This window comes from Ostrea edulis, chromosome 3 (assembly GCF_947568905.1).
Source record: "Ostrea edulis chromosome 3, xbOstEdul1.1, whole genome shotgun sequence".
NCBI classification, from domain to species: domain Eukaryota; kingdom Metazoa; phylum Mollusca; class Bivalvia; order Ostreida; family Ostreidae; genus Ostrea; species Ostrea edulis.
The window spans coordinates 85903819-85918022 of record NC_079166.1 but is presented as its reverse complement, the minus strand read 5'-3'; the positions used below and the strand labels follow the sequence as shown (position 1 = coordinate 85918022).

The following is a 14204-nucleotide window of genomic DNA, read 5'->3' as shown; positions in this document are numbered from 1 at the left end:
ATAAAAGGAAAACATTAACTTCTATATTACTGAGCTGATGTAACATGTTTTGCATAATCTCTTGCAAAAGTACGTTCTATGGTTACACTGAAAATTAAATTCTGTGAGATTATGCTACCCTGAATAGATGTGGAAATGTAAAAGACCAGGTAATATATTGCTGACATCCTTTATTCATGTGATACAAAGCAAATTATGTCACATCTTGATGGTGGTGGATACTACCTTAAGTACTATAATTCCCGGCATTTTAGCATTTTTGCTTTGCTTGCTAATCGATGTCACAAAATAAACATCTAGTAATAAAAACACCTTATATAACTCTCCCATGTAATAAAAACACCTTTATTTATATAACCCTCCCATTGGCGTATTATGTAACGTTTACACTTCTCTTGTTCTGTATGAAATGAACCTCGATTTATTTATTTTTTTCAGAACCATAAACGTACAACTTTCAAAGGTAAGTGCTCTTTTACTGAAGTTCAAAATCATACAAAATCCTTGTTGAATTTCAGGGACTATTAATGCAACTAAGATCAATGACGTGGACTTACGATAATCCCCGAGTCAATGACCCCCCAGGTGGTGCTGGTAGTTATGAACAGGAAATCGATATTTTGGGATTAGAGGTCACCGTATACGTCAATCAAACAAAGAAAGAAGACATTCGTTGATTTGTGACAGCGGTATTTCTTCAGAAAATAAAATCACAAATGGGCAAACTTCTTAAGCATAGTATTGATTGACGAATTGTGTAAACTACAAGGCCGGTTTTGAATTCTAAGTTTGTTTTATTTTTTTTCACTGGTCGCGATAGCCTACTGTGGTCGCGGCGCTCACTTCGCATTGAAGAGGTCACGTGATCGGCTATTGACCCCAGCTCCGCATCATAGTTAACCTAAGACTTCTAACATGAGTAACGAATGTTGATTCACTGAGCGCCCAACAGGGGCGAAAGAGCCACAGGTCTTTCGGATATGACTTTTAAAATGACCTCACTGCTATGGAAAAATATAGCATATATAGAATAAAAGTTGAGGCATTCCACATAAAAAAAAATTGTATGGTGATTTATGAAACATTCGGTAATTTTTTATTGATGCATGGCAGGTTTGAATTCGTTAAGTGTCGCACCATTTGACCTACAGTATATGCCCGGCGTTTATGGCCGTAGCAATGCGGGCTTTTCATCGTATCAACGCTTTTAGTGACATGGTAACTCATTACGTCATATCCGACAGACCCGAGACTTTCATTCCTAGTACTGAGCAAAAGAAGAGTTACTGATTGGGCCCTCACCTTATTCCCAAAGAGAACGACCCTTCCCTGCCACCAATAGAATGAATCATACCCCGTCAACAACCAAAATACCCCCCTCTCGTCTCGTCTTCTACAAAAATTGATCCAAGGTGTCCTCAAGAGAATACATCCAGGTTTTACATATCAGCTAGTCTCCTATATCCCCACGCCGGAACCCCTCGGCCACCATTGTTTTCTATCCATGTTCTATGGCAACAGACACAAATACACAATGAACTCATTCATCTCTAATTCTCATTGAAGTTTTTTAAGTGAAGTGTTTGAAACTGAAGAGCGGAGGTTTAATTGTGGTGATCGTTTCCGTGCGCTGCCAACAACAGACCAAGACATTGATTGATTTCAAACGCATTGTTAATAAATAATTTCCGGGCCCGCTTGAATCATCTTGCTAATTATGATCAATTAAAAGCTTTTTTTTTTTTTTTATTAATTTGCTATGTTACTCGAATTTCACTGTCTGCTTTTATCGATCGATAAAATCAAGCAAGTAAACTATTATGTGTTTACAAGTTCCGTTCGAATAAATTTTATATGAATATATCTCTTTTATATCAAACTGAGTTAAAGCACCTTGGTTGCCTAATGGTGTCTCAAATATGTCTATGACGTCAAACTGTCAAAGGTCAAAGTCATTCTATCTGATGGTCCATAATGTAGATGATAGAGCCTTTTTTGACGAAAATGTTAGACCTTATATACCAAAGCTCATTCAAATGAAATGATTGTCATTCCCTCATGAATGTGAACAATGTGCGTATGAATCTTGAAAATATAGTTCGACTATTTCAACGGGTGGGAATAATCCGACAGAAATGCAAATAAAATGTAAACATTGAGATATATTTCATTTTTGAAAATACATGACGCTATGGACAACAACGCTTCACGCCGGACTACTTTTCATGACGCGCATTGACGCTTTATGAAGTATGGTGGTGTAAAGCATCGCACTTAAAGCTCTCATGTATTTAAAAAAAAATAGCAAATGAAATTTATTTCTTAAATATAAATACATAATAATGTTATATTTCGAAACATTGAATTACAACCCATCCTTAGTATAGGAATTACAATTCATCCTTAGTATGGGAATTACAATCCATCCTTAGTATAAGAATTACAATCCATCCTTAGTATAAGAATTACAATCCATTCTTAGTATAAGAATTACAATACATCCTTAGTATAGAAATTACAATCCATCCTTAGTATAAGAATTACAATCCATCCTTAGCTTCGAAAACCTGATTTGAACCTGTATCTACACAAGATTGGGATGCTGGCGTATAACATGTATTTCCTGTACATTTGTTTTTTATAGACTTTGTTCTGTACAATCAACAGTCAAGCAAATGACTTACTCCATATCTATTATCGCTACAACTAATATTGCATACATATTGTGAACACATACCAAACCCCGTCGTCTGTCCCCAAGGGTGGATGGTGAGAACGATGAATGAATAGTTATATGCTGTTGCAGTTTATGAGAATGCTCTTGTTTTATCTTTTAACTTCTTTAAATTTTTTTCTTCATTTTTTGTTGTTTTATTCCAACAAATATTCTTTACAACTTAGATGATAAAAATCCTTCACTCAAGAAACTTGAAATTAGATGATTTAAGCAGAATAAGAAAAAACGGATCTATGTGAATTCACAGTGGCACGAAATCGGCCTTTTTAAAATTGTATATCGGCGAAAATAACCCGCATCGAAAAAGGGGATATCATGAGAGTGTGATACACGAAATTTCGAGGTGAATGTTCTTAAAAGTGTGCTTGATGTTACACGAGTTCTCCTTCGTAATCCATTAAGTATGTGTCGTCATAAAATTCAATATCAAAACAATATCCCTACACGACATAAGTGTAATGATAGCGCACCATTTAATAATTCCATATTAAAGATTTTATAGTAGGTATACGTTTCAATCTAATTTAGTATATCTGTAAACAAAATTCTGATATAGGTATGGAGTCATTATGAGATTGCCTTACAGTTTGGGTCTCTACTAGACTCTCTGTAATACTCGAGACACCGTATCAGGCTGGCAAAGATATATCACGTTTTGGAATAGCATTCAAAAGCAGTCTACTAACTCTTAACAAAATATCAAATGCATGTTAATTATTTTTCATTTAGATTGAAAACGACAAAAACTGCTAGAGGGACATGTGACGACAGAGAAACTTTGGAGGAAACGGGACAATATTACCGGGTATATACTGACACACCGGTATATACTGACACACCGGGTATATACTGACACACCGGGTATATACTGACACACCGGTATATACTGACACACCGGGTATATACTGACACACCGGTATATACTGACACACCGGTATATACTGACACACCGGGTATATACTGACACACCGGGTATATATTGACACACCGGTATATACTACCACACCGGTATATACTACCACACCGGTATATACTACCACACCGGATATATACTGACACACCGGGTATATACTGACACACCGGTATATACTGACACACCGGTATATACTGACACACCGGGTATATACTGACACACCGGTATATACTGACACACCGGTATATACTGACACACCGGTATATACTACCACACCGGTATATACTGACACACCGGATATATACTGACACACCGGGTATATATTGACACACCGGTATATACTACCACACCGGTATATACTACCACACCGGTATATACTACCACACCGGATATATACTGACACACCGGATATATACTGACACACCGGTATATACTGACACACCGGGTATATACTGACACACCGGTATATACTGACACACCGGGTATATACTGACACACCGGTATATACTGACACACCGGGTATATACTGACACACCGGTATATACTGACACACCGGTATATACTGACACACCGGGTATATACTGACATACCGGTATATACTGACACACCGGGTATATACTGACACACCGGGTATATACTGACACACCGGGTATATATTGACACACCGGGTATATATTGACACACCGGTATATACTACCACACCGGTATATACTACCACACCGGATATATACTGACACACTGGGTATATACTGACACACCGGATATATACTGACACACCGGATATATACTGACACACTGGGTATATACTGACACACCGGGTATATACTGACACACCGGGTATATATTGACACACCGGGTATATACTGTCACACCGGGTATATATACTGCCACACCGGGTATATACTGACACACCGGTATATACTGTCACACCTGGTATATACTGACACACCGGGTATATACTGCCACACCGGGTATATACTGCCACACCGGGTATATACTGCCACACCGGGTATATATACTGACACATCGGGTACATGTATATACTGCCATAGTGCGCAGTTGATGATGCTTCCCTTAAGCATGAAATTTTATTTGGAAATGCATACATTATTCATACCAAATTAAAAATCATGCATAAAAAAGAGTAGCGCATAATATCTATAATCTTTGTTTTGCTTTATTTATCCAGTGAGTGCTTTTGATGATTGTCCGGTAAATGTAATTCATGCAGTCTGGTTTTTATATGGTTCGCAACTATTATGATTTCATTCTCTCTGGTTTTATTTTCATAGATACTGTATAATTTCTGATTTTCTAATTAGACATCAGAAGTGAGGGTCTATCATCAAGATATAACATTATTGAAATTCGGTCGCGGACCGCATATTTCGCTAATTGTGCATCCGCCGACTCGCTAATAATTATCCATTATGCATCAACAACACAAGATTTTGATCGATGTCTGACGTTTAATGTTTAGGATGAAATATGAATAAAACATTTGTTTCTATGGTAAACAATTCAATCTAACATTAATGAATATTCATGTGTTCCAGGGAAAATCTTTTTAACATTGTTCACATGCATGTAATATGACAGGAAGAGAGAGCGGCACCGAGACAGATACATAAAGAGAGTGACAAAGAGAAAGAGAGGCAGAGAGAGAGAGAGAGAGAGAGAGAGAGAGAGAGAGGCAGAGAGAGAGAGAGAGAGAGAGAGAGAGAGAGAGAGAGAGAGAGAGAGAGAGAAGCCCACACGAACTTTAACGAATGTAAATTTCAACGAGTTATCTTTCTTACTTCAGTGAATTTATTGGGTGGGCCGGATGATTGACATGCTCAAATTATAAACCACAAAAATAATAGCCACGATACACAAGTTTTCCCTATACATATAGTCCGTGGCCAAATGTCAGCCATCGTTTTATTTTGTCACTATACCGCTGGTAGATCTACAATGGAGGGGGGGGTGGTGTCGTACATTCCCTTTCATTATTTTTTTTTAAAGAAAACTTGATTTTATGTCGATTGAGATCTGCAACCCATAAGTGCGGAAAGACTTGTATCATTTCAGGCCGCACCCTCGTCATGAAATTATTCTCTATAATCCGCCTCTACAAATTTAAGTAAATTAAAAAAAAAAATGAAATTAAAAAACAAATTGAAAAAAAATAAAATCGTCTCTGTACATACATGTACACACGTGTATCAGATACGATACAGAAAATCACATCCGTAACAGCGACCACGTGGTATGACTCACACGTGGAATAAGTGTCAAATAGAATCTACATATTACACATATATACAAGAAATGTCACATAGATATATAACAGGAAGTGCCGTGTTATATACAGGAAATGTATGTATTTTTAAAAAAAAAAAAATCCTTTGAATGCCGACACTATGATACTGATACCATTATTTGTGTAGTCTCAGAGAGAATCTATTGTAATAAAAATTATCCAAACATTCTTCTCTGATAGCAACTGATGCTTTATTCATATGGTTAATGAAGAAGAACAGATTTCAGCAATGACTGAGTAATGGCCGTTGATTATCGTTCAATATAACGAGCGATTATTTTGATTTGGAAAACAGCCGTAGATCTGGAGGCATAAGAGGCATATTTACAATCAATCGTGTCTCCAGAAACATTATCCTAATGGACCATGGAAATATAAACTGTTATTGAAGCTAAACAACTCGTACAACTACAATATCAGACTCCTCAATCAGAATTAATCCAACCGAGCGTTAACTGCCTAAGTTTGTTTTTAACTGTGGTCGGTGACAGTTCACTATAAAAGGACTAGGGTAATAACAGGTATTATTGGCCTAACTTTGAACACCCTTCATCCTAATCATTTTGGAACATTTACACTAATTTCATGGAGGTGTGGGGGGGGGGGGGGGTGTTCTTGATTGTATGTTGCAAAGTTTTGTGTACTTCTCGGTAACAACTGTTAGATGCACGTGGTAAAAGAAAAAAGTTGAATTATCAGGCAATGGTTTATTTGTATTTTACACAGGGGATGTTGGAAACAAAAAGGATTTATGGGATTAGGTTTTTTTTTTTGGTTTTTTTTTGGTTTGCAAAATACTTAATTTATGCTTCCATTAATGTTTTTACGCCGCCATTCCACAAACAAACAACAAACTAAGCATTAATTGATAAACATAATGCTTCGCACTTTTATTCAGTTTGTGAGTAAAATGTCCGGAGTTTACACATCGATAAATTCTTCAAAAAGAATGTTAATCCTATAATATTTTCTTTCAGGTCGCTGTATGAAGAAAGGAAATGGGAGAGTGTTTGAAAAGTCGTACTTTCTATTACTAGAATTCCAAATAGTTTAAAATAATTTTTCTATTAAAAAAACAACAAAACTAATAAACTGCACATATTCAACAATGAGGTGAAAAAGAACAAAATGCAATATACACATTGTAAAATACTTATTAGCAATGGAGCGAAAACCAATATACAAATAAAACACCTAGTTATCTGCTCTTCGGTATTACACCCCCACCCCCACCCCCACTTTCCTCCCTAATTCGCATAGTTTAATACCATGCGGTCTGAACTGAGGCTAAATGAAACTTTAAGATATATGTACACGCATCTTAGTTCATTGAATAGGAGGTCAAGCACGACCATTTTATGACCCAACCATTAGAAAGAGAAAATTGGAATTCAATTTAATTTCATTCAATGCAATTTGCAATAAGTAAACATTTAGTTAATATTCACATTTGAAAGGGTAGGCCGAATTTATTTTTTATTCTTTATCACACATTAATACATTATCTGTATTGTATACATATGCACGTCTTAGTTACGATAAATTGATCTTTTGTTAAACTCCAACAGATCATTGGAATGTCTAGGAAATCATCCCTGGGTTTGGGGAATGGGTTGGAAGAAAATAAACCAACCCCCGTCTGGAACAAATCGAAACTCCAATTCAAGATAATTCATAATTTCAAAACAATCGTATAGAAGGAGTGTTACAACCACATAATCGGGGAATATGGCAAACATATAAAAAAAAAAATTAAGAGGTAGAATTTTCCAACAAAAACATACAACCCTCCATCTCCTAAGATTCAGCGATTTCCATTACGTAAAGCATGTATTTAACTGAATAAAAACGAAATTAAACACGAGTGTTAAGATGGCATATAGAGATTTGAGGTCAATCAAGGTCATTCCGAAGGTCAAGGATGTAGAAAGAGAGGATGACCTGACTATTACATATCCTGAATTGAATACATTGTTAAACTCGGTCGATTAGGAGTTAAACATGGAAATCAGTAGAATACCAAGTATATCTTACTGGTCATTTCTTGTAATTTCCACGAGGGGGAAGGGAGTGCAAATTCTCAGGGGGGTTGGGTTGAAGGTGGTGGGCGGGTAAATAACTGCCAGCGACTTACCCTGCGCGGAATGCATTTGCCGGTTTCACAAATTCCATCTCCTGAAACTGGAAACTGGGGGTTAACACTCGATAAGGAAGTCCACAACATTCCGTTACCATGACAACGAAAGTCAAAACCAACGTTTTTCTGTCGAATTATTGGGGTATGCGTATTAATAGTCTATATTGTGGCCCGTCTGTATTTTTGCTAAGAATGGCTGTATATCGCTTGTTACATGTACACAGTTCAGAAACACAGGCTCTCAGCTTTGGATAACTTCTTTTTGTCACGAAAGGAACCCTCTAACTTCAAGGAAACTTTCGGGAAAGCCCACTCAAGGAGAAAATGGAATGCTGTCGTAATTAGCACGGCACGCAAGCTGGGCCATTATATCAGAGTCCCATTAAGAGCCCTGGATAATTAAACAGACGTTCGGTTTTTTGAAGTTCTTGTTTTTCCTAAGTCTTGTTAGCAAATACACAAAAACCCCGGGATGATTTTTAATCTTTAAATGGATGTCTGCATTCCGGAATTACATCATTTTTCTCTGAGTACGACAAATGGATGGATTTTATCAGAGTACACCTGCCGAAATGGATAAATCGGCACAGAGAGCTTCATTATATACAGTTTTATCACACCTTGAAGTTGTATAAAATCAGGTGATAAATCAGAAAAAATGGGCAAAATCATTAGGCAGTGTCACTGACGAGAGATTGATATATCGAGCATTGTTAAGGAGTGCACAAAGGTCAAACACACCCCCTACACAAACGTCAATGATTCATTTCTTAATTCAAGTTCTATAATGGTTCCATTTGAAAATCTTTTTTTCTCTCTGCTGTTTGCAATGATTCCTGTGATGGTTATTGTGTTTTTATGTGACACTGATTGGGTCTCAGCCCGATATTTACTAATTGCTTGTCTTATAATGGATGCAAATATTGAACATGAAAATATCAATATTCATAAGCATTGTTGAAATGCCTCTCTCTCTCTCTCTCTCTCTCTCTCTCTCTCCTTGTTGTTTTTGTTGTTTGACATATTAATAAAATGTCGGTGATATTGATCTATTTAAGGATACTTCTTCCTGATTTTTATCATTTTTTGCAGGTGGGGGTGACAATGAATTCATTATGTTAGAGTTTTAAAAAAGTAATTACTCACAATAATTTCCCCCCACTTATTTCACAACTTTTATAAATTCAAAGGCTCAATCACGTGAATATTAAAGCTCCAGACTCATTAAAAGGTCATCCGTTATGATCCGACTTTTATTAAGTTGTTCGTTTTAGCACCCACGGGGTGTCACTATCCGCGCTTTACAATGCTTAATTTTGTAGATATTACGTAAGTAATATGAAGCTATTCAAATTTAGACAAAACCTGTCGTGCATTTTCATGCCGTTCATTATCTGAGGCATTCATATATACCATTTATGTTCAAAAATATTAATTCTAAATCTTAATTCTAAACCTTCATAAGCAGTACAGAGAATGCAACCCCCCACCCCACCCCATCCCCAAATATCTGTAACATAAAACAGATATTAGACAAAATATCCCCTCCTGAATGTATCGACAGTACATGCATGATTTGAAATATGAAGGTATCAAAATTTTCAAAATGGTTCATGCTGATCACGTGACTAACCTGGAAGACGGTCGCCGTGTTGGAGACGCACTAGCGGCCATGTCTGTCTTGTCTTGGAGTAACCTCTTGTTCAGAGTTGGACGCGGCACTCAATGCGATCTCTACAACAACAACACAGTCCGATCACAGACCAAAATCTCACAAAACTCGGTTAAATATCTTAAATATAGAACAGACTCCCGTCCTACCAGCAGGGGCCTTGATATCGGAGTGAAATTTGACATGATGATAGCTCTGACGATGCTTCTTGTTTTCTCTCGGACCTTGCGAGGTTTGTACGTTATCTTGAACATCTACATTCCGAATGACGGATATCCGGTTGCATGCCACGACTTCGTCCGGTTTTATGCCTTCTATCGGCTTCTAACGTTACGCAATCGACCCGATAATTACTTGTGTGCATTTTTTTTCTTCTGATTCTTTATTTTATCAAACTCTGTGAACAATTGTGTTGTTTTCAGATAACTATCCACTCCCATACAGAAAAATGTCAATTCTTAGAAATTCGTCAGAAAATTGTGGGATTGTGAAAATTTATATTCCATTTAGTCAAAATATCATTAGTGTTGATTGGCGAAAAGCTAAATTACTTAAATCAGTTAACGTTCAATTCAGGATTTCAAAATAATTTTACCTTCATAGGCATCAAGAATTGTGTCCAAATGTAAATATTTCCCGTCGGATTTGGTCGCGAACGGGGGCTAATATTACTCTATCTCAATTACAAAACAAACTTTGTACAAAGTAGAAATCAAAACACAAATAAATGGGTTCTACATTACCCGCGATTTCTGGTCAAATGCTGCGCTTTCTTGACTGACTCTGCATTAACATCGACAGTACGGTAAACTCGGAGAATTTCCTAACCCAGGGAAAGTCAATACACGCAACAACTTCTGGTTCAAGGGCCGATTTTTATCAACTGTTTCAATATCGGGTGGCGGACGGCGCGAACTCTTAGGTAACGTTATACCTTCCGAGTTACGGCCGATTCGATGTTGACTTAGTCCGCCGATTCCCCACTTCACGGACACTTGAGCGGAAGTAATATAGTCGACAACTGCAATTTATGACACTTATCCTTGGTAGTTTTATTGTTCTTAAATGATGATTCGATTAGGTTTTTCGCGTCGTCGCGCACTTTCGAGAGATTTACAGAGCTTAGAAGCCAGATAATTTCATACGGCGTTTTGTGTAGACGCGAGTCATTGCCTTTATCCCTAAGCGCACTAGTTTGTAACGCTCCGATCATCAAATCTGCAAGTGACTTTACCTGCAGAGCATTCCATTCAAGTTATCTCTCTATTCTTCTTATTCTAAACAAGATATTTGCAGTTGGTAACTACCTGTATAGAAATACTATATCAAATTTGCTGAGCTCATTTATGAATATTATCAATGTAAATCATACAACGAAATGTTGAATTTAAACCTATGAAGAAAACTGTCACAACACAATCAATGTCGATGCCTAATGCGCGTAATTAGAATGTCGTAGTAAAATATGTAATTAAAAATGATACGATAAATATAGGTAATTAGGAATATTACGGTTAATATACAACATGTGCATGTATATAATTATGAATATTACAGAATATATATATATACAAATAGGAAATGTTGCGCGATAGATATTTGCAATTAGGAATTTTATGGTAAATATGTGTAATTAGGTATTTTAGGGTAGATATATGTAATTAGGAATATTACGGTAAATATATACAATTAGGAATGTTACAGAAAATATTATGTATTTAGGATTGTTACGGTAAATATATGTATTTAGTACAGGTGTAATATTACGGTACATAAACTGTACATACATGTATGTATTTAGGATTGTTACGGTTGATATATGTATTTAGTACAGGTGTAATATAACGGTACATACACTGTATGTATTTACGATTGTTACGGTTATATAATTAAGTATGTTACAGAAAATATACATGCATGTACATGTAATTAGGAAATGTTGCGCGGTAAATATATATATATGATTAGGAAATGTTGCTTGGTAAATATATATGATTAGGAAATGTTGCTTGGCAAATATATATGATTAGGAAATGTTGCGCGGTAAATAGACATGATTAAGAAATGTTGCGCGGTAAATATATATGATTAGGAAATATTGCGCGGTAAATATATATATATGATTAAGAAATATTGCGCGGTAAATATATTTAATTAGAAATATTGCGGTAAATATGTGTAAATAGGAATGTTTTGGTAAATTTATGTAATTATGAATGATAAAATGAATATGTATAATTATAAATGATACGGTAGATATGTGGCACGAGGAACGGTGTGATAAACACGTGTAACTACATGCAGGAAAAAGTAAGGTGACTATATGTAACTAGGAAATGTCTGTAAGTATGTATAGGGATATTAAGATGAATAGGTACAGGAAATAGTAAGGTGACTATATGTAACTAGGAAATGTCTGTAAGTATGTATAGGGATATTAAGATGAATAGGTACAGGAAAAAGTAAGGTGACTATATGTAACTAGGAAATGTCTGTAAGTATGTATAGGAATATTAAGATGAATAGGTACAGGAAATAGTAAGGTGACTATATGTAACTAGGAAATGTCTGTAAGTATGTATAGGGATATTAAGATGAATAGGTACAGGAAAAAGTAAGGTGACTATATGTAACTAGGAAATGTCTGTAAGTATGTATAGGAATATTAAGATGAATAGGTACAGGAAATAGTAAGGTGACTATATGTAACTAGGAAATGTCTGTAAGTATGTATAGGGATATTAAGATGAATAGGTACAGGAAATAGTAAGGTGACTATATGTAACTAGGAAATGTCTGTAAGTATGTATAGGGATATTAAGATGAATAGGTACAATTCGAATGCTACGGTCAATAAAAGTACATGTGATTAGGAATATTTCTAAATAGGTGTAACTAGAATTTTCTCCCCACATTTTCGTTTAAAGTCAGCATTTCACAAATTATATCATGGTCGTTATTATCAATCTAGTTTGTCAATACAACCTGTCATTAGGTCAAATGCTGTCTGACTTGTTTTATACCGATTGTTAGGCCGTTCTTAACACACTAATTTTGACAACGGATAACTCCGTTTACCTGATCAAGATATAAGGTTCACGGTGACGTGACCGGTCGGCAGGGAATGCTTACTCCTCCTAGGCACCTGATCCCACCTTTGGTATATCCAAGGGCCAGTATTTGCCTAACGCTCTATTTTGTATTGCTTATACTGTAGGAGTTATGAGATTGATCTCCGTTCGTTATCTTCACCTTACATTGCCAGTATTTGCTTAACGCTCTATTTTGTATTGTTTATACTGTAGGAGTTATGAGATTGATCTCCGTTATTTTCACCTTACACTGCTACGATGCAAAACTTTGCTTTCCTGCAGTGTATGTTAAATTTCAGTCTAAATACCATTATCGTTTATTCAAACAAAGTTTTGTAGATAATTTTCCACATATACGTTCTTGTAATTTAGTGGGATCCATCTACCTGCGAATGGGTTATTTTCCCGTATTATATCAAAGCCGTGCGAAACTCCAGATATTTTGTATATATGTGGTTCTGGGTGAGAGCCTTTATGGATGTCGATAGCGATATAAATATCAAGGGGTTGGCTCACTGTAACAGTTTAATATACATACTGTGTTACATGTAATCTGGAGTTACCTAATACGGATTTAATAAAGTTTATCCCACATCGGATATAATGAAAATATCATGTCGGTTAGAGTAATCAACAAAAACGAAAAAGAAGAAAATGAATCCATACCTTGCGGGTTACCGAGTTTTCGGGTAATCGAGTTTCCGTGGATGGGATTCAAACAGCTCGATCCTATTATTTTCCTTCACGCTCCGACTGATGATGTGTGATTTGAAGTGGTAACGCGTGTAATTTCAATCCGCCATCTATGATGGCGTAACCCATGAAATACTGTATCAATCCGCCATTACGTAACGCATGTTATACCAGCCTGTCGTAACGTGCATGCACTGTGTAACTCCGAATAGAAATAGTCTGTCAGGAGTTGACACTTTAAAAAAAAAAAAAAAAAGTACATTTGAATGGTTTATTTTCGACCTATTTCACACTCACCCGGGGACAGATTCGATACTTCCTAATCCCTGTTAGTGGAGGTTTAGGAGTCAATTATTTTGAATGGGGGTGGGTTGTTTGTGAATGATCGATGTTCTTTATTATGTTTTTTTTCTTCAGAAATGTCTTCGGTCGCTTTAGGGAAATAACATTGGAATTCGAGAGGTAATAACACATAATGGTCTCCATTAATTCGAAGCAGGGTGGCAGCTGCACTTCTATGAGAAAATTGATGCAATTTAACTCTGCAAGTGGAACTCTGGGATATATCTCAATTAAAACGAATCAATGCCCGAATATTTGATACTATAACATCTATCTTTCTCCATCTTTTTCCCTCCCTCTTTTCTCTCTCCTT

The 14204-nt window shown here is 36.2% G+C and overlaps 1 protein-coding gene and 1 long non-coding RNA gene across 6 annotated transcripts in view; one reads left to right on the top strand and one right to left on the bottom strand.

Annotated features, from left to right (window-relative positions):
• Window positions 1-3537, top strand: part of LOC130052956 (uncharacterized) — a 20690-nt gene extending 17153 nt beyond the window's left edge. The window contains exons 2-3 of the long non-coding RNA XR_008801339.1: window positions 439-463; window positions 3467-3537. This is a non-coding gene — a long non-coding RNA (uncharacterized LOC130052956). The remainder of the gene's footprint in view (window positions 1-438; window positions 464-3466) is intronic.
• The window catches only part of LOC125673918 (uncharacterized), a 25190-nt gene extending 10986 nt beyond the window's left edge, over window positions 1-14204 (bottom strand). Inside the window, exons 1-2 of one of the 5 annotated variants that reach the window (XM_048910875.2) lie at window positions 13523-14204; window positions 9726-9826 (exon numbers count right to left, since the gene is read on the bottom strand). In XM_048910875.2, coding sequence (XP_048766832.2) covers window positions 9726-9766 — 41 coding nt within the window. In that variant the 5' untranslated portion in view covers window positions 9767-9826; window positions 13523-14204. Of the gene's footprint in view, window positions 1-1302; window positions 1557-8089; window positions 8307-9725; window positions 9827-9913; window positions 10046-10507; window positions 10683-13522 lie in introns of those variants that run through there. The other 4 variants (XM_048910876.2, XM_048910877.2, XM_048910878.2 and 1 more) reach the window with 4 other exon arrangements.